At 62.4% G+C, this 26,255-nt stretch overlaps 1 protein-coding gene across 1 annotated transcript in view; it reads left to right on the top strand.

Moving 5' to 3' along the window:
- JPH3 (junctophilin 3) overlaps positions 1–26,255 on the top strand; it is a 77,607-nt gene that overhangs the window by 28,715 nt on the left and 22,637 nt on the right. Inside the window, 1 exon segment of the mRNA XM_003998322.6 lies at positions 4,405–5,182. Coding sequence (XP_003998371.2) covers positions 4,405–5,182 — 778 coding nt within the window.

Raw genomic sequence — 26,255 nt, forward strand, 5'->3', positions numbered from 1 at the left:
TGGGAGGCTTCTGGACGGGAGAATAGGAGCTGGGCTGTGGCACTGGCCCCTGGGTAGGCAGGTGTGGTGTGGGGCTAAGGAGAGGGGGGTTCAGCCACCTGCAGGCCTGAGGCCCTCCAGGCGGGCGGGCAGGCAGGCTTTGAGATCAGCTCCAGCTGGGTTCAAATCCCCCTCTTGTCAGTAACATCGGATGGCTCTTTTGCTCCCAAGCCTCAGTCTTCTATCAAATGGGCACAATGAGTCCTGACTTCACAGCAAATGTTGTTCCTTCCTCTCCTTCCTTTGACCCTGGGGCTCCCAGCTGGTCCCCTGGGTGTGCCCCCAGGAAGATCTGTCCCTGCCCAGGGCATGCTCTCAGGGTGCGCTCAGGAGGGCATCTCCGCTGATGTCCAGCCCTAGAGGCCGGCCTGTGGCGGAGACTGCGTTTTCCACCAGGGTGGTCCTCTGGGGTTGTGTGACAAGTGCTTTGGAAGAGTGCCAGCTGATGGGCAGGGGCTTCAGATGGGAAAATAAAAGCCTGTGAGAAATGTGTGGAGCTCTAGGGAGCCACACAGAACTCAGCAAGAGCTGACTGTCCGCCCGGCCCAAGGTGCCAGAAGCTGGGGGTTGGGGCTTGCCTGGGCTCTGGCTTTCAGAATTTGGATGGGGTGCCAAGCCAGGTATGGAGCCTCCCTGGGGTTCCAGATGCAGCGGCAGGGTCACCTGGGAGCTTGTTAGGAATGCAGAAGCTCAGGCTGCACCACCTGACTCAAATTCAGGGGGTTTTATCCTGCTCCTCGGGGGATGCTGATGCTGCTCAAGTGTAAGGCAGTCCCAGGTCCCACAGCCTTGTCCTGTTGGCTCTTCCCTGAGAGTCTTGCCGTCTCTAGATGGCATTTCCCAGGCAAGGATCGGGGAGGTTTGCTTCCTCACCTGCAGTCCCCTTAGATCTCCTGATTCCACGTTCCAGGTGATGGGGATGGAGGGGCCAGCCCATTATCTTCATCAGAATAGGCAGGTGAGGTGGGTGAAGGCGGAGTCCACTCGAGGGTGCTCTGCCTTACTGAGCTTGCCTGGAGAGAAGTAGGCATGCCCCCAGCTGTCCATCTGCGCCTGAGTCTTTCTGTGCCCGGTGGCCCAGGGTCAGGTTGGAGGTACACACAGGAAGTTTCCCCTGCTCTGGGGCCCTCACAGCATCCTGCAGGGACAATACCTGTCAGGGTCACTTGGTCTTCCCGTTGTACTGGGTATGTTGGCTCCTGCCTTCTCACACACAGGCTGCTTGGGGTATAAAACAAAACACTGGATTTAGGGTTTTGCAAATAACTGATTGGATTCAAATGTTGGGAGGGGCTTGAACCCTTTGTCTCCCCTGCCCCCACCCTGCCAGCCCCGGCAAGGAGGGAGAGGGCTAAGGACTCTGGGCAGAGAGGCTGGGGGGGGGGGCAGGGGGTGGGGGATGGGAGCCTCCCCACGGCCTCTCTGGTCGCTGAGCTCACCTGGGTCTGTTGTCTTGATTCTGTCAGCCCTTTGTGGGGAAGGGAGGAGGCTGTGCTCCCAGGCCGGTCCTAGCAGAGCTGGGCTGTGGTGTTTCCTTGATGTTGAAATCCAGTTTCTTGCCGATGTCGACTGCAGCCTTGTAGAAGAGTTCCCACTGGGGGCAAACATGCAGAAACAGGGGCACCTGGGTGGCTCAGTCAGCTGAGCATCCAACTTCAGCTCAGGTCATGATCTCGTGGTTCATGGATTTGAGTCCCGTGTCAGGCTCTGTGCTGACCGTGCAGAGCCTGCTTGGAATTCTCTCCCCCCCTCCCCCCTCCCCCCCTCCTCCCCTCTCCCTACTTGTGCTGTCTCTGTCTCCCTCAAAATAAATAGCTAAAAAACGCAGGTCCAACAAAACTGTACACTCTGGCCAAGGAACCTTCCTTGGATGTGGGTGTGGACACTCGCAGCTTGGACTGGGCACAGAAGGCCTTCAAGGGCCTGCTTGCCCCACCCTCAGGGAAGGAGCCGCCGGGACCACTGAGCCTGCTCCCGGTGTCCTCCTCACGGCCTTGGGTTGGTGGAAGCCATGGGCTCTGTCCCAGTGTGGGCCACCCTGGCGTGCTGGGTGGCACAGAGTCAGCCACCGCCTTTGTCCGTCCTGCCCCGTGCTTACAGCCAGGTTGACTTGACTCTGGGAGGGGTGCGGTGGACGCCATGGGGCACGTGGATAAAACCCATATCCTACCCTCCGGAGGACAAGGTACCCACTGCCTGGCACAGGCAGCCAGCCGGAGGCAGGGAGAGCTCTTGGTTGGGGCAGGGGTGGGAGGAGGGGAGAGCCCTTACTGCACTATATTTCCCCGAGTTAAGGCCGTGGGCCCGGGGCTGCTTCCCCCAGCGGGGTGCACCCCCACCCGGCTTTGCGGTTACCAGATGACTGACCTGGGTGGGGGTACAGAAGCCCTCCCCGCCGGGTGGGATGAGTTTCATGGGATCGGGCTGAAGTGCATGTGCAGCTGAGGCCGCCCTCCCTCGGCCCGCCCCATAGGATAGGTTCCCAAGAACCGTGCCCTGCTTCTAGAAAGCACCTGTGTTGTGGGGCACTTTTTAAATGGACAGGCTGCTGTCTGCTGGAGCAAAAGGCTCCCTGGTCCTTTGTCCCGGCTACATCTCTTCCCCCCCGGGCATGGGTCATGAGAATAACGGGTCTAGAATACAAGGCCCTTACTCTCTGGGGAGCTGGCAGCCTGGTTCAGCAGGCGGATGTGTCCTGCAAACGTGGAAGGACCCAGGCACCCTCCAGAGTCCGCCTGTGGAATGCCGGACGTCCTGTGCGGTGGGCTCTGTGGGCTGGGGTAGCCTAGGTGTTGGGAGGGGGCTCCAGCTGGGCTGGAGTGGGTGGGATCTGGACGGCGGGGTGGGGATTAAGTAAGGGCAGGCTGCGCGGATAAGGTCTCAGACGAGCCCTTGGAGGGTCAGGACCTGTTCTGATTTGGGGGCTGTGGGTGACCGTGGTGGGTAGTGGCATATCGATGGCTGATGTCCTTTAGGGATGCCCTGTCTAGAGGACCAAGATCCAGGGTTGCCAGATCCTGTCATTTTTTTTAGGAGAAACCAGAACTGAGTTTTCACGTGGCAACCCTTTGATTTTGAAATGTTGGCTCTTCCAGTTTTTTTATGAAAACACTATGGGGCAGATAAAACCTGTATGTTGCTTCTGTGACAGTGAGTTGGGAGAGGAAGGGGAACAGCCCCCCCCCCCATTTTCACTGAGAAGTCCTTCCGGGGTGGGGAGCCCCTCAGTGGTGCCTAGCTGAGGCCTGGCAGTGACTCTAGGAATCCTAGGGTTTTCATCCCCCCCTCTATCGATGAGGAGACTGAGGGTCAGAGAGGTTCCCATCACACGACAAGTAGAGCAACACGAGCCTGGTTTTGCCGCTTTATTTTTCCTTTTTATCCTCTTCTGTTAGGATATTACATATATAATAAAATCTGCAATTTTGATCCCTCTTCAAGCGCGCAGGTCAGTCACGTTACATTGACGATGTTGTGCCACCGTCACCTCTGTCTTTCAAAACTTCTCTGTCACCCCGAATAGAAACTGACCCCATTCAACAACTTCCTGTTCCTCCCTCCGCCCCCACCCCCACCCCTGGCACCTGCCGTTCTTCTGTCTGTGAACTTGACTACTGGAAGGGCGTCATGTAAATGTGATTGCGGTATCTGTCCTTCTGTGACTGGCTCGTTTCACCGAGCGTAAGGTCGTCACGGTTCATCCCTGCTGTAGCGGGTGTCAGAGTTTAACCGCTGGATAACATTCCACTGTATGGATAGACCCCACATTATCTGTCCATCCACGGATGGACCCTCAGGTTGTTCCCACCTGCTGGCCATCTGAATTACGCTGCTGTGAACGTGGGTGTGCAAATGCTTCTTTGGAGCTTCTGCTTTTCATTCTTTTGGGGACGTCTGGTCTGCGGATTGCAATACCTTAATGTTTCCAATTCTCTTCCAAACCCTTCCTACCCCCCCCCCCCGCCCCCACCTGCTCGTACTGGGTTTGTGGCCTGGGCCTGTGTCCCTGTAGCTGGACTCCCGGACCCCACGACTGTCGGGGTCACTCGCTAACGTGCTTCCCTCTCCTTGGCTGCGTCCTCTCCCTGTCTTCTCAGGGTTGGGCCTTTGTCCCTGTGCAGGGAGAGCTCTGTAGTTCACAGCTGACTCTGTATGAGACTCGGCCACCCCCCTTCTCCCTCCCCAACTTGGAAGAGCTCGAGGTGCAGCTGTAGGAAGCAGGGCTCAAGGGTTCTCCGCCATCGGCGGTCCCTCTGCCTCAATGCCAACCGTGCCAAGATGTCTCAGGCAACCCACGGTGTCCCCACCCCCCCCCACCCCCGTGGTCCTGCGGGGGGCTCATCCCTCTCTCCGCTGTCTCCGCAGGGACCTACCAGGGCCAGTGGGCCGGCGGCATGCGCCAGGGCTACGGTGTGCGGCAGAGCGTCCCCTACGGCATGGCGGCCGTCATCCGCTCGCCCCTGAGGACGTCCATCAACTCCCTGCGCAGCGAGCACACCAACGGCGCCGCGCTGCACCCCGACGCGTCCCCGGCGGCGGCCGGCAGCCCGGCCGTGTCCCGAGGGGGCTTCGTGCTCGTGGCGCACAGCGACTCCGACAGCCTCAAGAGCAAGAAGAAGGGGCTGTTCCGGCGCTCGCTGCTGAGCGGCCTGAAGCTGCGCAAGTCCGAGTCCAAGAGCAGCCTGGCCAGCCAGCGCAGCAAGCAGAGCTCGTTCCGCAGCGAGGCCGGCATGAGCACCGTCAGCTCCACCGCCAGCGACATCCACTCCACCATCAGCCTGGGCGAGGGCGAGGCCGAGCTGGCGGTCATCGAGGACGACATCGACGCCACCACCACCGAGACCTACGTGGGCGAGTGGAAGAGCGACAAGCGCTCGGGCTTCGGGGTGAGCCAGCGCTCGGACGGGCTCAAGTACGAGGGCGAGTGGGCCGGCAACCGGCGGCACGGCTACGGCTGCATGACGTTCCCCGACGGCACCAAGGAGGAGGGCAAGTACAAGCAGAACGTCCTCGTGAGCGGCAAGCGCAAGAACCTCATCCCGCTGCGCGCCAGCAAGATCCGCGAGAAGGTGGACCGGGCCGTGGAGGCCGCCGAGCGGGCCGCCACCATCGCCAAGCAGAAGGCGGAGATCGCGGCCTCCAGGTAGGAGGGGCGCGGGCGCGCAGGGCGGCGGGGCCTGGGCCGCTCGGGGCGCGGCGCTGGTGTTTCTGGACGGTGCCCGCTGGAACTCGGAGGTTCTCGGGGAGGCGGTGCGCGGGAACTCGGGGTTCCTCGGCGCAAGACCTCGGGGCTCCTCGGAGGTTCTCGGGGCGGGCACAAGAACTCGGGGTTCCTCGGAGGTTCTCGGCGCAGGAACTCGGGGCTCCTCGGAGGTTCTCGGGGAGGGCACAAGAACTCAGGGTTCCTCCGCGCGGGAACTCGGGGTTCCTCGGCGGTTCTCGGGTGGGGAGGCTGTGCGCAAGACCTCGGGGCTCCTCGGAGGTTCTCGGGGCGGGCACAAGAACTCGGGGTTCCTCGGAGGTTCTCGGCGCAGGAACTCGGGGCTCCTCGGAGGTTCTCGGGGAGGCTCGCGGAAACTCGGGGTTCCTCGGCGGTTCTCGGGTGGGGAGGCTGTGCGCAAGACCTCGGGGTTCCTCGGAGGTTCTCGGCGCAGGAACTCGGGGCTCCTCGGAGGTTCTCGGGGAGGCTGTGCGCGGAAACTCGGGGTTCCTCGGCGGTTCTCGGGTGGGGAGGCTGTGCGCAAGACCTCGGGGCTCCTCGGAGGTTCTCGGGGCGGGCACAAGAACTCGGGGTTCCTCGGAGGTTCTCGGCGCAGGAACTCGGGGCTCCTCGGAGGTTCTCGGGGAGGCTGTGCGCGGAAACTCGGGGTTCCTCGGCGGTTCTCGGGTGGGGAGGCTGTGCGCAAGACCTCGGGGCTCCTCGGAGGTTCTCGGGGCGGGCACAAGAACTCGGGGTTCCTCGGAGGTTCTCGGCGCAGGAACTCGGGGCTCCTCGGAGGTTCTCGGGGAGGCTGTGCGCGGAAACTCGGGGTTCCTCGGCGGTTCTCGGGTGGGGAGGCTGTGCGCAAGACCTCGGGGCTCCTCGGAGGTTCTCGGGGCGGGCACAAGAACTCGGGGTTCTTCGGAGGTTCTCGGCGCAGGAACTCGGGGCTCCTCGGAGGTTCTCGGGGAGGGCACAAGAACTCAGGGTTCCTCCGCGCGGGAACTCGGGGTTCCTCGGCGGTTCTCGGGTGGGGAGGCTGTGCGCAAGACCTCGGGGCTCCTCGGAGGTTCTCGGGGCGGGCACAAGAACTCGGGGTTCCTTGGAGGTTCTCGGCGCAGGAACTCGGGGCTCCTCGGAGGTTCTCGGGGAGGGGGTGCACAGGAACTCGGGGTTCCTCGGCGGTTCTCGGGGAGGGCACAAGAACTCGGGGTTCCTTGGAGGTACTCGGGGTTCCTCGGAGGTTCTCGGCGCAGGAACTCGGGGCTCCTCGGAGATTCTCGGGGAGGCGGTGCGCGGGAACTCGGGGTTCCTCGGCGGTTCTCGGGGAGGGCACAAGAACTCGGGGCTCCTCGGAGGTTCTCGGGGAGGTGGGGGTGCTGCAAGGCAGTGCATGATCTGAGGAGGTCCTGGGCCCTGCGGCCTTCCATCCGACAGGACAGCGTCTCCTTTATCTGTTTTGAGTGCTGGTGTTCAAGGAGAGGTGTTGAGGGATAAAGGAGGTGGGCTGTTCTGGGGAGACAAAAGTGTGATGTCCCCAGGCTGCGGGTCTAGCCCCGCAAGGACATGGGGGAGGGAGGAAGCTGTCTTGGCTGTCCATGGGCCCCAGGACACAGTCCTAACTGCAGGGACTGGCTGGGGGCGCCTGGAAAGGGGTCCGTGTAAGACTTGGTGCTGTGGGCAAAGGCTGTTGTGAGACGCGGCCCTTACTGAGTTCGGGGTTCCGCAGGGCTGGCGGGCACTTAACATCGGTTTCGAGTTGGCTGTTGGCAGGTGCCACGTTGGAATTCAAGGTGGCTTTGGTGTTGGTGCAGGGTGGGGGCTTCAGAGCTGGAGAAGGGGCACAGGGCCTGGCTCCCTGGGAGCTGCAGATGTAGGTGCGTGAGCGGCGAGGCCGTGGACGGCAGGGACCACTTGCAGCTGGGAGGAAGTGGCCCTGTTGAAAGCCAAGACCCCCCCAGAGGCCACGTGCCTGGGTTCTAAAGGAACCATTCCTGATTTGAGGTACCTGAGAGCTTCCTGTCCTGTGTGTGCTTTCCTGGGTCAGGGTGGGACCTGGGGGTCTTACCCCGAGGTGCTCAGGGATGGAGCCCCTGGCTGCCTGGGCAGGAGGCTTCTGGGAGGACAGACCCCAGCGTCTTTCTGGATGATTCTGTGTTCCTGGCCGGGGGCAGGAAAACTTCCCAACTTTGCTAATTAAGGTTTTAGTGTGTGTGGTTCTAGTTTTCAATGAGCTTTGAACAGTGCGAACAAAACTGGTAGGTGCCGTTTATTGCCAGAATACGTACTGCTCCCAACATCCCAGGTTTTAGAGGGAAACGAAATCCTTTCTAAGAAGCCAAGAGAAAAGTGGAGTCCCTGCCTGAGCACCGAGGTCCAAGATGGCTGTTCGCCCCCTCTCGCCTCCCCCCAGGTACGTTCAGGCCTGGAAAGAAACAGGAGCAGCATTTATGACCACTCCCCTGGGGGGTTAAGATGAAATTAGGTTTCATAGTTATTTCTTCCAGTATAAATGTGACAGTCGCTCGTATAGAAACATTGGAACACAGATCGTAAGAGGAAGCCGGCGTCACGAGCCCCGGTCTGCTGCGCCATCCAGACTCTGGCTGGCATCTGGCTGTATTTCCTGCCTTCCTGTCTGTCGTTCATTCCTTCACCTTTTGTATTTGGTTTATTTCGTTGACCTCCGCGGATGAGAGGTAGTTACAGGGCTGGGGGACAGCGTCGTCGAGGACCCGGGGTCCCCTCACGGCAGCTCGTCTCTGGCCTGTGGCTTAGTTCTCGGCCCAGGGTCCGTGAGGACGCGGGAGAGTCTGCAGAAATGACTTTAAAGTCTAGCGACGAGGAGAACTTCCTCGGGACTGAGGACATGGGACACGGGGTGGTTTTCTGACAAATCCCACAGAAATGGGGCTCTGGGTCCCATGAAAGAGTCGAGCCCGTGTTGTGGGCAGAGCTCAGAGTCCACACGCCTGAGGAGCTCCGCTTGGGGCTGGTTTCAACCTCTGAGCCTCGGTTTCCTCGTCTGTGAAGTGGGACTAATGGCTCCTGCCTGCAGCGAAGGTCTCAGAACCCGGGTGCCAGCTCAGGGAGCGTATGGACCCTGGTCTGGCTCAGGCCCATCACTGCTGAGCAGCCTGGGGAAGATGCTTCCCCTCTCTGGGCTGGGTTCCCCGTTGAGGGACGGGATGCAGTGATGCACAGTGCCCTCAGCCTGCGTGGGGCTGGTGCACGGCACTGTCACCCTCCCCCGGAACATGCCAGCCCCTCCCCTTCCCCTCCGACCCCAAGACCTCTCGGGACGGGGGGGGTGGGGGGGAGTGGGTGTGTCTGCACGTTTGCACTGTGACTGAGCTGTGTGGGCCTCTTGGTGTCCAGGGCCACCCACTGGAGGCAGGGGTGACCACGTCCTCTATCCCTGCAGTAGGGTCCGGGATAAGAAGCCTCCCTTCGAGGCGCAGGAGGAAGCCCTGCTTCCTGCATTGTCTCAATGGGCTGACAGGCCAGTTCCCTCTTTTTTTCTAACTCTGCTTGGACGGCGCGGCCCACACGAAAGCTGGGTCAGCGTCCCAGAGGCCCCAAGGCCCGCCCTCCACTGGAGCGTGAAAGTGGCCTCGGCGGCTGCGGCGTGGCTAAACCCAGGAGGACCCTGGTCATTGTCACAGCCAAGAGACGGCCAGGCCGAGACAGCAGGAACAGAGAGGGGCCACCGCTCCCTCCTTGGGCCCTGGCCGGGTCCTCATCAGGGTGCCCAGGACCCTCCCCGGGGGGCGTGGGGGTCAGCTCTGGGGGGGGGGGCGGCTGTGGAGGGAGGGGACAGGCACACAGGCTTTCCTGGGAAACGTGGTGGGGGTGGCATTCTGACCCGTGGTCCCGGTCCCTGGGTCATACCGCCAAGGGGGCTGTGGGGGTGGGGGCGTGTCTGCAGCCGGATCTCCGCCCCCACCTCTGTACAGGGGATCGCCTGGGACCCCCAGTCACCCTGAGGCCAGCCACCCAGAGATGCCGGGACCTTGTCAGGTGCCGCCTCGGCTCCGCTCTTCAAAGCTTTCCAGGCCACGCCCGGTGTCGCCAGCACCTGGTGGTGTATAAAACTCGCACCGCCGGGCCCCACCCCAGAGCTGCCGATTCGGGGGGTCCGGGTGGGGCCCGAGAACCTGCATTCGTTCTTCACGAGCCCCCGGGGGACGCCGGGAGCCTCCAGCGCTTCTGACAGGAGGCCCGCAGGGCAGAGGCGTTGTCGGAGGGTCCCAGGTGGGTCTGTCTGGGCCGCCGAGGTCTGAGCAGAAGGCGCTGCTGTCCTTCGCCTGGGACTTCCTGTCCAGTTATGTCTGCCCGGTTGTGCGTGCCGGTGACAGGGTCCGTGATGGATGGATGCCACCCTGTCGCCAACGGGACACCCCTGAGCGCCCCCTGGGAACTGTTTCCAGCATGTGTGTTCTGACCGCCCACAGCATAGACGCCTCCCGCCCTCATATGCTCGGGCGCTCCCCCGGAGCGTCCTGAACGGGATGGCAGGTCCGTCTCTTCCGTGCCTGCCTCCCTCCTTCCACCCTCCCGGTGCCCGCGGCAGGCATAGCCAGTCCATCCCGGTGCTCCTGGCAGCGCCCTGGCCCGGGGCACGGGACCTGCCAGCTGTGATCTCACCAGAGGGGCTGGGCCTCCCAGGGACCAGCCTGTGGTGAAAACGCAAACCCGTCCCCGCTAGTCAGGAAGACGGTGTGCAGGACGCCTGGCCCGAAGGCCGCCACACGTGAGCGTCCCGCAGCTGCCCTGTGTCGTGCAGCGATCCCGCCCCCCCCCCCCAGGAGGAAAGAGCGGTAGAAACGGAGCTGGGGGTGGGCCGGTCCGCCTCCTGCCCTGTGGTGGCCCCGGGACACCTCCCAGGGGCTGGGGCTGGTGGAGGGTGCTGGAGAAGGCGGCAGGGCGAGCGCTGTGAGCCCCCAGCTGTGACCACTAGGCGAGGGCGGGGAGGGGGCACCCCTCGCCTGGGGAGGGAGAGCCCGCACCTGGGTGGTGGTCGTGAGCCGGTGTCCCTGGCCGCCGCCTCTGGCAGTGGAGGAGAGCCGTCAAAGGGGGCACCAAGTCTTTGAAGTTTTATCTTGTTCTGTTGGAACACAGCGTCGGGGCCAGGTGTGGTCTTGTCCCTGGATCCCTGGATCCCTGGTGCCTGGAACCGTGTGTGTGGCTCGGTCACGTGGCATCTGTGTAACAGCCGTGCTTTGGATGGATGTGTGGCTGCTTGGGGCCCACCTGCTCTCATCGTCGGGGACAGCTTCCTCTGGCGCTGGGAGGCGGCAGCTTCCCGGGGGGTGTGGGGCAGCTGTGCCGTTTGAGGGGGACTCTCGCTCCCGCGGGAGCAGCCCCAGCCGGGCCTGGGCGTATGGGCAGGACACGGGGCCGTGCTGGGACGCCCTGGGGGTGAGGTGGCTGGGTGGCTGAGGACGCCTGTTCCCGGGCACTGAGCTGGCTGGGTCATTGGGGCGGACCGGTGCGCGTGCTGGCCGTCAGCTGGGGTCCGAGTGGTGTGACGCTTGGCTGAGTGAGAATCGTGGGTGGGGGGAGATGGGAGGGACCCTGACCGGGCACTTAGGTGGCCGAGGCCATTCTTGACACGCGAACGGCTGTCCCCCTCCCACACTCAGGTAGACGGGGTTCCCTGCTCACCACTGTCCAGATCCTTCTGTCGGGCAGACCGGCTGCTCCGGACGGGAGCTGGGGAGGTGAGCCACGTGGACGGCATAGCCGAGAGCCGCCCAGATGCTGAGGGTGGGGTGCCCAGGTCTCCGAGCCGGGCAGCGTCACGGTCAGGACCAGATGCACCGCCAGGGTATTGCCCCTTCGGGCCTGGGCCGCATTCTGGGACCCCCCCACTTGTGGATATGGGGGGGCTGGCTGGCTTCTGCAAAATGCTCTCTAAATAGACCGTGGTCGCTAGGACAGGGAGGACTTGGTGTACAAAACCTCAGGGTGGCCTGTTCTGGGAGGGGCTCCCAACTCCCCAGCCCCTGCTTGAGCGCCCGCTGTGTGCCCAGCGAGCTGGTGTGTCTGCACCGGGGCCTCGGTGCCCTTCGCCGTGCGCCCTGGCTTCCCAGCCTCTGTGAGATCTGGACCTGCTCTAGGCCGTTCCTGAGGGGTCGGTACAGCATGCGGGCAGGGAGGCGGAGTCCTCCGCCAGGAGATTACCTGAGGCATGTTTCCTTCTTGAAGGAGACAAAACTTTCCAGGATCTGAAGTTGGGGGCCGGGGCGGGGGGGGTTCTTTTTTTAACGTTATTTTTTATGAAGGTGATACCTCCACAAAAAAAATATTCAAACCATAAAACGGATTGGCATAATGTAACTGTCATGCCCAGACCGGTTCATCTCCTTAGAGGGAATTAGAGCGACCCCCCACCCCAACCGACCAGCCACAGGGGGTCCGTTCCCAAGACCCGCAGTGGATGCCTGAGACCGTGGATAGGAGCCAACCCAACCCAACCCTGTCCACGCCGCGTGTCTTCCTGGACGTCACACCTACGAGGAAGTTGAGTTTACGAGTCAGGCTAAGGCAGAGACGAACGATAAAACAGAACATCCGCAGCAACGCTGTAAAAGTTACGTGAACGTGGTCTCTCTCAGAACCTCTTGTCCCCTTCTCGTGACGCGGATGCTGAAATGCCCCCAGAGGAGGCCAAGTGCTCCGAACGACAGGGGTATGTGACAAAGCCTTAGGCCACCACGGACCCCTGACCACACGTCAGAAGGGGATCCTCTGCTTCCAGACCTCGGTCGACGGGCTCACTGAAACCGTGGACGAGGGGACCGTGCACATTTTTGTCAGGCTTCTCTCCGCCCGTATGCGGATGCGGTATCACCCCCTCGTGGTTTCTGTTACAGGCATGGGACTGCGCTGTCCGCGGCGTTCTCTGGTTTGTCTTTTCTACTCCTGTCAAGGACGTCTTTCCGTTTCAGGGTGTCCAGACCTGTGTGTTTCGCTAACGGCTACACGATATTGGGGAACACGGATGCACTGTGCCGGTCCACCCCGGACTCTGAATGAGCGTTGGGGGTGCGTCTGATCGCTCAGTCTTGTGGACGCGGCTGCAGGAGCCGTGGTCGCCCGCCCGCCCACCCGCTGGGCTGCCGGCTTGCACATTCCTGCAGTGTAGCCCCCAGAGCAGCCGCTGCCGCCTGGGAGCCGCGTGCGTTTCAAGTTGGTGGTGGTGCTGCCAGGTGGCCTGGCGGGAAGGCTGCCCTGATTTACCCTGGGGGGGCCCGCAGGGCAGTCCTGGCTGAGCGCCGTCATCCAGCAGTTTCCCTCTGCCGCAGGCTGACCGTGCCCCAGAGACCCCGTCCTCCCAGTTCCCTGGGCCCGGTGGGTAAGTGACCTTCCATGGCAGGTGTGGTGAAGGATTTTTGAGAGGAGGGGGTCATGCAAGATGAGGTCCCCACAGGAGGAGTGCACGGGGTCACAGAGCTACCCCCCCCATGTCCCCCCAGCCTCTGGAAGGAACCAGCCCCGCCCACGCTGTGACTTGCACCCACTGAGACTCTGGTTTCTACCCTCTAGAGTCCGACCGTAAGTGCACGTTAAAGCCACCGTGTGTGTGGAGACCTCTGCCTGAGGGCGGGGTGCGTCACCTGCGGTCCGTCTCCAGAATGGTCACGCCTGTCCCCTTCCCACCCCACCGGGTGGCCAGCTCTCCCGGTCCCTGCGGAGCTGGGCTCTCTCTGCAGGGTACACGAGCTTCCTGCTGCGGGGGGAGGGCCGGCCACCTGCTAGGAGAGGCCTTCGGGTGGGCGAGAGCCATCTGTTCTGGCCCTGGCCTCCCGACGTGGAAACCAGAGAGACTGGGGAATGGGGTGCCGGATCCCGGGAAGGGGCCGGGTCAGGGCCGGCCGCGTGCACCTGCAAACCTTGGGTTCCATCCCAGAGGTGCGGGGGCTCGAGCTCGGGCCTGTGTCCAGTGCCTTCTGTCTGTGTGCCTGGCAGGTGCTGGGGACCTGGGGAGCCGGCCCCTGCCCGCACCTCCACCCTGCACCTCGCCCTGTGGTGCCCCACCCTCGCACGTGGGGTCGGGACATGGGCTGTCGGACGTGATTGGGCTCGTTGCCCGCTTTGCTCCACTTGTGCCACTTGACCGAACGTACGGAGCCTGGGACTCTGCCACTGGCAGCTTGGGTGACGCGGGAGACAGGAAGCCAGCCCCATGCTGGCCGAGTCCAGGCGAGCCCGGGGCCGGGTGTCCTGGGGGCCGTTTAACCTGCCTTCCCCCGAGTTCACCTCCTCTCGAGAGAGCCCGGTGCCTTTTACGAGGCCCTGGGAAAGGGACGTCAGGTCGGTCTTGGTGATCTGTCCCCAGACTTGGTGAGTCCGGGTATTCCCCCTAAACTTGCCCCCCCCCGGTCGTCCTATTGCAGCGGGAGCCCGGTTCTTCGGGAGAAAGGGCGCGTGGCCCTGCTGTCTGCAGCCTCAGGCCAGGCTCCCGGGGCCTGTGTTTCAGCTCTGTAAAACGGGTTGTAACGAGCAGGTGCCTGCCGGGTCCCAAAAAAAACCAGGGACACCTGCTCTCCTTCCCCCGACATGCCAGAGGAGGCAGGGAGAGGGACAGAGAACTCCCCTGCCCTTGACCCTCGGCAGGCCCCGAGCCTCGGTTTCCCCACCTGAGTGGCGCACACACCCAGCGCTTGGACAGCCGTGTCTACACTAGTCAGACCTGGAGAGTTTTGTTTTATTGAAGCTTATTTCAGTCCAGCCTGGAACCCAGTAGGCACTTGGGGCAACTGCACATTTGTTCCTGATTCCAAGCCCCGCCCCCCCTGCCTGCAACTGACCATGCCCTTTGCCGTGTGACTCTGGGGTCCCTACTGTTGGAGGCTCTGCTTTGCACGTGCTTTGCTCAGCAGCATGGGGTGGGAGGGGTATCTAGCGCCCCCACCCCACCCCTCTTGTGCCCCTGCCAGCACATGACTGTGTGACCTGGGGATGAGCAATGCCAGGAAGACCCAGATGCACGGGTGAGAACGATCAAGTCCCCTCCTTTTGGGAAAGGATTGTTACGCAGCACTGTAGCTGACTGATACGGCATCCGTGAGTGGTTCTTTTTTTTTTTTTTAATCTTTACTTTTTGAGAGAGCATGAGCAGGGGAGGGACAGAAAGGGGGACACAGAATCTGAAGCAGGCTCCAGGCTCTGAGCCCTCAGCACAGAGCCCGACACAGGCCTTGACCTCATGAACTGCGAGATCATGACCAGAGCCAAAGTCGGATGCTTAACCAACTGAGCCACCCAGACGCTCCGAGAGTGGTTCTTGAAGGAAGAAAGGAGTGTTTCTGCTGAGCTCCAGCCACGTTGGACTGTTGGTTCTTTTTCGGGAACATTCCCGACCCTTCCTTGTGTGAGTGCCCTGGGGCTACCATGACCACGTGCCCCTCACTGGGAGGCTTGAACCAACAGGAGTCTGTCTATTCTCTTCCGGCTCTGGGGACAGAAGTCTGAAATCAAGGTGTGGGGTGGGGACATGCCCCCCTCCAGAGGCTCCAGGGAGGATCCTTCCTGCCTCTTCCAGCTGCTGGGGGCTCCACGTGTTTCTTGGCTGTGGCCGCATCCCTCCAACCTCTGCTTGTGTCCTCACTTGCCCTCTCCCTGTGTCAATGTTCCCTCTTACAAGGACAGGTCATCAGGTTTAGGGGCACCCTAACTCAATCTGACCTCCCCCTAATCAGGTCTGCAAAGACCCTGTCCCGAGTGAGGTCATGCTGAAACTCTAGGGGGATGTGAATCTGGGGGTCCCCATCCAACCCACTGTACTCTGTGTGGCTACACCACAGCTAGGCTCTTCCCCGGCTCATGGACGCTGTTCCTTTTGCTCGGGGCGTCGGTAAATCACAGCTGCTGTCCGTGGAATCCACCTGCCTCCAGAGAGCTGGGGTCAGAACTGCCCCCTTGCCCCCCTCAAAAACTTTCCTTTCTTCCCTGGGTCTGTGTTCTCGTGGGCCCTGCTTCAGCTTTCCTGGAGTTTTCCATGAAAAACCACCTACCCGAGGCGTGTCGTGTGATGGGAGTTCACCAAAGGCTTGGCGAGACAGAAGGGGGTTGATCTCAGTTACAGACAGAACCTGCCGTGGCTCACAGATGCCACTGTGCTCCAAACCCTTCCCGCCCCCCCCCCCCCCCGCTCCTTCTACTTGAACTTCAGCCTTTGTGCTCAGCGCCCCCACTGCCAACTCCCCCCGGGCTGTGACCTGGGCCTCCCCTGCCCCTCCCAGGTCCCACCAATGGGCTCTGCCAGGCACTGGGGCACCCAGCACGGCTGGTATCCAGGGAGGGCCCACCACTTGAACGTGCAAGCCCCCACCAGCTCGGGGGGAGGGGCGGTGGTGGATAGAAGGAACAGGATGGGAAATGGGAATTTCCCATGAGCACGTCGCTGCATGAGCATGTCACCGACATTAGCCTCTGCTGTGGAAGGGTCTGCGTGACCAGAGCTCTGAAACGTTTGCTTTGGGAGACTTTGAAGAGTGATTCTGGCCACGGTGGTTCCTGCAGACGTATGTCTGTAAGGCAGGACTTGGTGTCGGAACCAGGACTCCACTGCAAACGACAGAATCCCAACTCAAACTGGTTCAGGAGGAAAAGGGGCTGTGCGGCTCTTGTTCCGTGGCTTGCTGTCAGGCACGGCTGGATCCAGGGGTTCAGATGATGTCAGGGCTCTGTCTGTCCCTCTCTGTGTCCATCCCCTTGTCTAGCAGGTCCCCTGCAGGAGGTGGGAAAGACCGGCAGGTCCCTGTTCCCCTGACCTTGCAGCTCTCAATCCAGAGGGAAGGAGCACCCGTGTCAGAATGATCTGGAAAGGCTGTGAGTGACCATGCTGGGTCACAGGTGCACCTCCAGCGTGGGGGGGGGGGGTGGTCGAGGATGGACACCCCACGGGACACGGAGCGGCAGAGAACTCGTCCCTTATGGGGGCGCTGTGCTAACGAGCCCAGCCCAGACTTCGGAAGGGAGCGGTGCCGGGATCCGTTTCCTCGTGTGTGTGATGAAAGTCGGGAGTGCCTCGGTCCGTGTCTTCCTGTCGAGATGCGTTGGCATCGCGTCCTCAAGGCTCGTTCACGTTGTGGTGGGTGTCAGAGCTTCGTTACCCTCTGTGGCCGAGGGACATTCCGGTGTGTAGATCGCCACGTGTGCTTAGCCACTCGTCCACGGCTGGTTTCCACCTTTGTGACGGATCCTGCTGCTGTGAACGTTCACGGCCAGGTGTTTGTGGGAACGGGCACACCTAGGAGCGGAATTGCTAGGCCACGTGGTGGTCCTACGTTTAACTTTCTGGGGACTGGCCACACAGCCACGGCCCCGTTCCACGTCCTGACCGGCAGTGCAAGTGGGTTTCGGTTTCTTCCCGTCCCTGCCGGGAAGAGAGGGAGGAAGAGAGGATCCCAACCAGCTGAACCACCGAGGTACCCAAGCGTCGGACTCTTGATTTTGGCTCAGGTCATGACCCCGGGTCGTGTGATCAGGCCCCAGGTTGGGCTCTGGGCTGAGCAGGGAGCCTGCTTGGGATCCTCTGAATCTCTCTCTGCCCCTCCCCTGCTCACACTCTCCTGTTATTGTCTGTCTGAATGCCCCCCCAGCCCGCCTCGTGGTCCGTGGGATTTGGATTCATGTTTCCCCGATGGCAAGAGAACGATGTACTTGGCCATTTGTGCATCTTCCCTGGAGAACCGCCTGCGATCTGGGGCTTTAACGTTTGCTCGCTCCTCCCCGTCAGCCACGTTTGTTTGTTGGAGTCGTTCCCCGCCTCCCCCCCCCCCCCCCCCACCGAGCTGAGCTGGAGGACTGGCGAGTGCTGCCCGCGTTCCTCGTTGTCCAACCCCCCACGGTGTTCCTTGGGGAGCCTGGGGACAGTGTCTCTGCTGGTGTCGCCTGGGGGACTCGGTCCCTCCCTCCCCCCCCCCCCGCCCTGTTGAGCTCATCCACTAGTGGTGTTATCACTTGGCCTCCCCAGCGTGGGTCCCTCGGGGCAGGAGACTGAAACTGCTCGGGACCCGGACCCCTTCCTGCACTCCGGTGCCACCCAAGCACCCCGGACGTCGTGAGCATGCCAGGGAGGCGAGAGGACCTCTGTTCCCATCTCCCCTTAGTGTCTCTGGCTCCCACACTCTCCTCCTTTGAGCCCCTAGCCCTGGGCCCCCAATGGGTGTAGATGTTAGAGCCCCAGCTCTGCCCCCCAGGCCTCCTGTGGCGGGAGGACACCTCCCCCTTGTGGCCGGCGAGAGGCCGTGCCTACGGACGGGGCTCCCAGAGCCTCGGATGGGAGGTCCACATGCTGTGACCCCTTTACCCCATTGCTGGGGTGCTCGGCCCCTCATCTTCTCTGCTGTGGGGGAGGCCTCACCCTCAGGTCCCAGGGCACATGGGACCTGCCCTTGGCCTGGGCAGAGTCCTCCCTTCCTCTCAGCTTTGAAAGCTGCCTTGAATAGGAATTTTCTTAGGGTGACAAGGAAAGTTAAAAGGAAGCCATTTCCCTCCCTGCCCTGTTGGCACTGGGTCCAGCGTGGCCGTGCAAGGCTGGCTTGCAGCCCACGGACCCGACCCCTTCTTCCCAGGAGCACGGCGGTCCCTGTGGCTGGGGTGGCACAAGCCACACGTTCCCGGAGCAGGAGCTGGAATGAAACGACCCACCCCCAGATGCCCATGGCAACCCGGAGAGCCAGTGTTGAGGATCAAAGGCCCTGAGGTCCTTGTCCCCACCTGGAAGGGAGCCACCGCCAATTAGGAACCCTTCTTCATTTAAAAACTTCGCGGTAAAACACACGTGACATGCGCTTTTCCACCAGAACGACTTTCAGGTGGACGGTTCAGGGGCTGTGAGTACGTTCGGAGCGTTGCGTAACCCGCACCACCGTCTCCGGCCCGGCTCCTCTGCCCGGACTGCAGCTCTGTGTCCGTGAAACCGTGGCCCCCGGCCCCCCGTCTGCTTTTCTCCTCCAGGGGCCTCGTGTAAGTGGAGTCCTACGGGTGTGTCCCCTTGTGACGGCTGGTTTCACCGGGCACGGTGTCCTACACGTCTGTCGGTGTTACGGGGGGTGGGGGGCACTTCCCTTTCATGGCTGAGCGGCCCCCCGTTGTGCTCGTGGACCCCGTTTTGTCCACCTGCCAGCGGGCACTCCGTTTGCTTCTACCTTCTGGCCGCTGTTGTGAACGTGGGCGTGTCTTTTGTGCGTCCTTCGTATCGTGGAAGATCTCAATTATGTGCAAAAGTGGAGGGAAGATTCTGTGACACCGTGGACCGCTCACCTGGCTTGAGCCACTGGGAGCTCCTGACTCCTCTTGTCCGCTTGAACCCTGACCCCCCCCTTCCCCAGGGTTACTTTTGGAGCAAATTCCAGGCCTCCTAAAACCTTGTCTGTAAAGATAAAGTAATCGGGAGTGCCTGGGTGGCTCAGTCGGTTAGGCATCCGACTCTTTTTTTGGTTACTTATTTTGAGAGAGAGAGTGCGAGCAAGGGAGGGGCAGAGAGAATCCCAACCGGTTGAACTACCCAGGCACCCATGCGTCCAGCTCTTGACTTTGGCTCAGGTCATGATTCCCAGGGTCATGTGATCAAGCCCCAAGTTGGGCTCTGTGCTCACAGCGTGGAACCTGCTTGGGATTCTCTCTCTGCCCCTCCCCTGCTCACGCTCGCTCTCAATAAACATTTAAGAAGATAAAAATAATTAGAAATCTAAGCTTAATATCCTCCCATCTGAAAAAATAGCACCAATATCTAATAGCCTTAAAAATCCAGCCAAGCCCTCATACTACCTCGCTTTTTCATTAGTTATTTTAATCCTGATTTAAGCACAGACACCGCTCCAGCTGTGGTCACCGGTTGATCTGCCTCCCGGGTCTCGTGTCCGCGACAGGCTCCCTCCTGGCAGCGTGTTTATTTGGGCAAACCAAGTTCTGGAGAATTTTCGAAAGTTGGGGTTTTGCTGAGTGCATCCAGGGTGGGCTTGACCTGTTCCTCTGTCCCATGGATTTGCTGGAATGGGTAGACCAGGAGGCTTCACCGGATACCGATGCTGTTTGCTTGTTTCCGCGAGAATGCTCCCCAGGTGGACTTGCTCCGAGGACAGCGGCCACAGAAGGGCCGTCGTGTCTCGGTGAGGTCGGGGGTCGGTTGTGGCCGCCGTCTGCCCCGTTTCAGGAGCACCTGGTTAAGCTGAAGTTCATCCTGGTGCCAGCCCAGCCCTCGGGGAGGCTGCTGGGGGCTCTCGAGGCCGCTGGCCGGTCCCCCAGGGCACCGGAGGGAGGAGGCCCCTCTGTGCACCGGCTCATCTCCAGGCGGGCCGCGACCGCCGGTCCCTCTGGAGCCCTGCGTCGTTTGGATGGAGCCGGGCCCAGCCAGCCCCACACGGCGTCAGAGTCTGCGTGCTGTGACCCGGGCAGGCAGAGGAGGGGGCCGTGCTGGCGGGTGGGACCCTGTGCCCGGGGCTCTGGAGCAAGTCCCCCGGCCAGCACTGCTTTTTTTCAGTCTATCTCAGACCAGTCCGTGGGCCTCCAGCCTGTTCTGATGCTATGGTGTCCTGGCTCCCAGGTTTGACACGGTGACCTACGGGGCCAGGCCCCACGGCAAGGTCTGTGGGGCCCGCTCCTCTCCCAGGGGCCAAGCGCCTGCTGCTGACACTCTGGGAAGAGGAGGGTTTCGGGGACCAGAGAGCTCAGGCAGTCGGGGTCCAGCCCCACCGGGCATTTTCAGGTTGTCAGCCTGGCCTCCAAATGCCCACAGAGGCCCAGAATGACCAGGAGATTAGCTGGAAACCACGGTGGTGGCCTGTCTCGGGGGTCTGGGACCTGAGTGGGGGATGGGCCCAGCTGCGTGGAAGGTCTGTGCTGGTGCGGAGGGGGGATGACAGCCACCTCTGCTAGGGGAGCTCACTTGCACGTCGTCAGTGCCTCCCGTCTGGTCATCTCTGCAGTCCGCAGATGGGCACATCAGTTGTAAGAGGAGGAGTCTGCTCTCCGGAAAAAGGTCCAGATTCTTCACCCAAACGCAGGCCCCCTTGAATTTCGGCCTCGGATCCTACCACCCCCTGGCGGACGTCCTGCACTGGTGCCCCACCACCCTCTGGGCAGCCTTTCCCTCCGCACATTCTGTTCCTTCCTGGAATGCCCTTCCTTCAGCCCAGTGAGCTCCTCTACAACCCTCGAGACGCAGTTCAGATGCACCTCTCTGAACTCAACCCCGACCCTGAGGAGGGAGTCGGCCGCTCCCTTTCTGTGAGCCCTCTGTGTTGGCATGTGTCTTGAGGCGCGAGAGTTTTTAACTCGTTGGGACTGTGAGCCCCCTGAAGTCAGGACTTTGCTTCTCCGCGCAGCAGGGACAGGAAGGAAGCAGTTCTTATGCCGTTGACCGCATGTGAAGAGCAAGCATGGCGGGCCGCAGGGCCAGAGCCTCAGTTTCCTCCTCTGTATGTCAGGCACCACTCCTGGGGCAGCAGGACGGGACAGGAGGATGTTCGTGGAATGCTCAGCACGTCCCTGCCACCGGGAAGCCCTCGGGGATCGCACCAGTCAGCATCACGGTTTTCACCGCGGGATCCTGCAGGCTGGTGTGAACCTGAATCAAACCCAACAGTTCTCCAGCCAGCCAGGCTCTGGGTCCCATCTCTGCACACAGATGCTGTTCCCGTGGGTTCTGACCGCTGCTCCGCCCAGCCCCAGGGTGACCACGCATGATCGCTGCTCACCTGGCAAAGACTCGCGGTAGGCTCCCGCCGAGTCTGGAAAGCCTCGTCCCCGCAGACAAGTGGCTCTTTGTTGCAAGCACCTGGAGGGCGTGTCTCATGGGTTGCTGGCGGTCACCTCGGCCGGGGCGGTGTCAGCCGTGAGCCTCAGGGCTCCGAGGGGTGGTGCTCTGGGCTAGATGGGACTCGGTCACTTGTGGTGGCCCTGCTCTGCCTTCTCCTGGAAGATTTTGTCCCACATGTGGCGGGGGGGGAGGGGGGGGACCTCGGTCGGCAGCTCTCCTGTCACAGGGAGGCCACCAGACTGGCTCCTGCTCGGGCCCTCGCAGAGGAACTTTGCCGCTGAGGCTCCGTCTCCCTGCGGGCCGGGCACCCTCCACTTCTGTTTGATTTTTCATTTCCTCTTTTGCCTGTGTCAGAACCTTCTGGGTGGCGGGGAAAGTATTTAACGGCCTAGCACTGGCCAGGGTCCTGGGTCCACACTCCACTGGGCTCGCCTCCCAGGAGGCGAGATTAAGTGCAGGCACCGCCTTCCCTGAGCGCCTGGGGGCTGTGCTGGCCCCGTCTCCGCAAGGCAGTGTGGCCCCCTTGGTCTTGCCCACCCGCCCCTACGTCGCTCGTCCCTCGGCCGCTGAGGCTGCCTGTGCGTGAGGCTGTGTCTCGGGGCCTGGTGCGACCCTGGCACTGGGCAGGTGCTCAGCTAATACTTAGCACATGATGAGCAAGGGCCGGACAGAGAGCGTGACTTCCCGAGGTCACAGACCCTCCTGATGGGCCGGGCTGGGATTTGAACCCCACGCACAGAGCACCCGGGGGGAGAATTCTGTGTTCTCTGCCTTCAGGAAGAGCCCAAGGTGTTTGGACAGGGATCCTGTCTCTGTCTCCACCTGGGGAATTCTGACAGGGCCGAGGGGGCCGTTCTTCCCAAACCTCATCCTACCTCACGCCTCCTGCTTGGGGGTCTGGACCTGAACCCCAAACCGCCGTCGGCAAGCGGGTCTGGAGCTTCGTGTCTGCTCCCTGCTGTGGCCCCGGGTTCCTGCCCTTCTGGCTGAGCACCTGTTTGTTACCTGGTCAGCAGGCGGCTTGGCCGGGAGACAACAGGATCTCTGTCGCCGTGACCTGTGTCAACACTGCGGCGCCTACGGCCAAGGCCGGAGGCGGCCCGCCCTGCGTCTGGAGTGGTTTCTCGGGGGGCGCTGGCCGCCGTCCACAACCGGTGTGGCTGCCCAGGGCCCTGGGTCGAGAAAATTTGGAGGCCAGGTCGGGGCTCAGGGGAGGGGCCCCGATTGACAGGGGTCAGTATGCGGGGGGGGGGGGGGGCTGTGTGTGTGTCTCCACTTGGCTGTCGGGGTGGGGGGGTTCAGGGCAGATCTCTCTAGAGCGAGCTCCCCTCTCTGGCCCTCGGTGCCTGCGGCGGTGGTGTCCAAAGTCCAGTGTCGTGGCGTATACGTGGCATGAAGTTTACCCCGTGCGGCTCTCCTCGAGGCCCCCCGATCCTGCGGGGATGCGCCCGAAGCAGGACGGCCGGGACCCGCCGTAGTTCTGGGCCCCCTTCCTTGAGGACACGGCAGCCACGCCACGTTCTGTTCCTGCCGACAGGGAGCCGGGCTCCTCGTTCTCGCCAACGCTGGTTTTCCGTCTCTGACGGCGGCCGTCCTCCTGGGTGGGCGCTGGGGGTTTGCGGCTCTCTGTTAGGTCTCGGCTTCCGGTCTGGGTAGGAGCCCCACCGTGGGCCCGGCCTCCTTGCCGGCCCGGCCCGCCTGCCCGGGCCCTGCTGGGGCCCCCGTCCTGCCCCACGCGCTCTCCTCCTCCCCGGCCACCGTCAGGTTCCCGAGAGGCGGACTCTGCTTCCCGCCTGCAAGAGGCTGGGCCCCACAGCTCTGACAGTCCTGCCACCACCCTGCCCACTGGACGCTCTGGCTGGGCGTCCCCCCTGGAGGCCCCGTTTCCCCTACCTTCCCTGAAGTCCCAGCACCGCTCCATCCGGACCCCTGGAGGTCTGTGGACACCCGTAAGGGTAGGTCAGGTCTCGGACAGTGCTGTGTTCCCGCCGTGGGGGTGCAGGGTAAGCGGGTCCCCTGCCCGTCCCCCTTCTAGGCCGCCCTCTCTGCTTAGGGGGAGAAGGGTTCCCGGGCCTTCAGGAGGTAGGAGGGAGCTCAGGCCCTGGGGCTCCACTCACCGCTCTGGGAAGGTGCCATCGCCTATCTGAGCCTCAGTTTCCCAGTCTGTAGAGGAGCTCATGACGGACCCATCCCCGGGCTGTGGTAGAGGCCGGAGACGGTGGCTGTCTGGTTAGCGTCACATCCCCCTCCCCCCCCCCCCCCCCCCGAGGCAGGGCTCCTGGAGCCTGTACAGGGCGGTGGGCCTTTCCCCGAGTACGTGCTGCAGTGTCCCCGCAGGTGGGCGGCTGGGTGTCTGCGGGGAAGGTGGACCTGCACAGCCGGAGCAGAGGCAGAGCTAGGGGTGCCCGAGACTCCCTCCCAGACTCTGTGCCAGAGATGGCCAGGCTGATCAGGCCTGCCCTCCCCTCGTGCCCAGGACCCCCGAGGGTCTGCGATGTCAGCTTGTCCTCGGGCAGAACCGGGCACTGTGGCCCCCGCCGCTGTCCCGTGGTGCCTGGTGGCCAGGCGGGTCGGGACCGGTCCACACTCTGGTCCTCACGACAGCCCTCCCCTCGGAGAGGAAGCCGCACCCTCCCGGCCGGTCTCTGGCCCGGGCACCTCTTCCCAGACACGAAGCTCTCACGCCTCGCGTCACCTCCCTGAACCACGCGGTCCTGGTCTTTTTCTTTAATGTTTACTTTGGACAGAACGAGCTGGGGGAGGGGCAGAGAGAGAGAGGGAGACACAGAATCCGAAGCGGGTTCCAGGCTCCGAGCTGTCAGCACAGAGCCTGACACGGGGCTCGAACTCCCGAACCGCGAGATCATGACGTGAGCCGAAGTCGGACGCCCAACCGACTGAGCCGCCCAGGCGCCCCCTGTGAGCTCAGTGTCCTAAAAGCACACTCTTGCCGTTCTGGAGGTCTGAAGCCTGGCTCAGGTGTGAGCAGGGCCGGTTCCTTCCGGAGGCTCCGGGGAGCAACCGCTCCTTGCCCTGGGCTCGTGGCCCCTCGGCCATCACCGCAGCACAGCTGGTCGCCAGTGTGCCCTCCAACCTCTGTCCCGACTCCTGCTCTGACCTCCTGCCTCCGATGAGAACCTTGTGGAGTCACGGGGTCCCCCTGGAGAGTCCAGAACGTTCTCCCCACCTCAAGATCCCAGACTAAATCCCCTCTGCGGAGATCCTTGGGCTGAGGGGATGTTCACGGGTTCCAGGGCTTAGGGCATGGAAGTCTTGGGGCTGTTACTCTGCTGTCCACACCGTTTTCTGGGCCTGCCGTCTGGACCCGTGGGTGACAGGATCCTCGCTGGAGGGAGTGAGGCCTCGGCCCCGAGTGTGGACTGGCTTTCTGGGAATCGGGCTGGGGGATGCCCCTGTTTGGGGGCAGCTGTGGTGAGGGCTGGGTGTCTGGGGGCCTGAAGGCCGAAGAGAGAGTGCCCCCCGCCCCCCGAATGCCCAGCCCACCAGGGGTCACGATCAGCTCGGCTGGGAGGAGGTCACTGGCCTCAGTGAAATGTGTTTTCCCGGCCGGGCGCTCTGGTCCCGCAGCTTCAGCGGCGGAAGCCTCCGCGTTCGTGCCGCCAGGGGAGTCAGGCCGCGCCAAGAGGCGTTTACCCGGCACCACGGAGTCGCACCCCCAGTCAGGCCGTGACCAGGCTGGGGTTACGTGTGCGAGCACAGTGCGGGCCTGCCTCTCTGGTATGATTTGTAAGTCGCGTTTCCAGATAACCGGAGCTGACTTCATGTATCGAGAACCATCCCTCGGGGGGCCCACGGGCCCGTCTGCCACCCCCCACTAAGCTTCCCCGCGGCACTGGGACAGCACAGCCATCGAGGCAGGGGTGCCTTGGGCAGCACCTGGCCCGGGAGGTGCCCCGTGGACCTTTGAGGATCCTGTGACCTGGCGGGCCCGTCATTTCTGTCAATGGCAGGCTGGGTCCCCATGAAACAGAAGGGAGGATTTTATTCCCCGCTGCCTGGTTTTGCCAGGGTCGTGTCTGACTTCTTGGGACCATCAGGGAGCAGGCTTGGGTTATGGCTGTTTTTGGTGGAGTCAGACGCTGGTCTCCTGGCTTCTGTTTGGGGTGTTTTGGGTCAGGGTCCTGTGAGGTACACGAATGGAGAGCAGTGGAAAGTGAGCCTCAACCCCTCCACGGCCAGCCCCGGGTCAGGGCTCTGAGTCTGCCGAGACTCGCTGAGGGTTTGGGGTCAGGGGCCGCTGGATGGTCCTCCCCCACTTGTCCCTAAATAAAAAAGCTGCTCAGACCCTTATCATCTGCCACCCGAGGGACCCTCTGGAACTGCCCTCACGGCAGCCCCGGGACCAACGATGCCTCGGCCGCCGGCAGGGGTGAGGGCAGGCCTCTGCAGCCTCTGGGCCCCACCTCGGGCCCTGCCAGCCTCCCGGCCCGGCGCTCAGCAGCCTTGCTGTCACGCTGTGCCGCTGGGAACAAAGGGGACAATTAGGTGAGGCGTGATCCTGTCTGCGGACCAGGTGGTGGGACAGTTTCAAGGTGGCTCTTGTGCCACAGCTTTGTTAGAGATTACGGGGCAGTTTGCATGTCAATTGTGTGTTTTACGCACGATTTCATCCACCAGGAGCACGGGGTGAACGGACAGGGTGCACCCCGAGCTGGAGAGCCTCCCTCCCCCCAGCACCCGCCACGGCCACCCGCCCAGGGCCGCGTTCATCGTGATCCTGATGCGTGTGACCGCGGAACGTACTAGAAACCGACTAGTTTTATCAGGCTCCCGTCTGTACGTGTCCCTCACGGTGTTTGAGTTTTGTGCCCCAACTCTGTTTCCCCCACAAGCCCCATGGGTTTTGCCGTGGGAGCTCGCACGGCACGGTGATCTTTAGGGACACGTGAGCTGTGTCCTAGCACTGATTGTGCTGTGTTTACGCCAGGGGACCCCCTTGTTTTCAGGAAATGCTGAAGAATTTAAAGCCTGAAGATCATCTCTCCCCGGCCCTGGACCCCACCTCTCTCCCCAGCCTGAGGGTGGCTGGGGCGCAGCAGGGAGTGGGGGCAGGTGAAGGCGCAGGGGCCCAGGTCACTGCCGGGGTCCCCGGTGCCTGCGGAGGGGAGTGCCCCGAACGACAATCTGGGCAGAGACCCCACACCTCCTGGCATCTCCCGGGGTCCCGTCTCTCCTGACTTTTCTCCAGATCTGCTCTCTCGCTTAAAATGTGTGGCAATT

The sequence above is a fragment of the Felis catus genome, chromosome E2, assembly GCF_018350175.1.
Source record: "Felis catus isolate Fca126 chromosome E2, F.catus_Fca126_mat1.0, whole genome shotgun sequence".
Lineage (NCBI taxonomy): Eukaryota > Metazoa > Chordata > Mammalia > Carnivora > Felidae > Felis > Felis catus.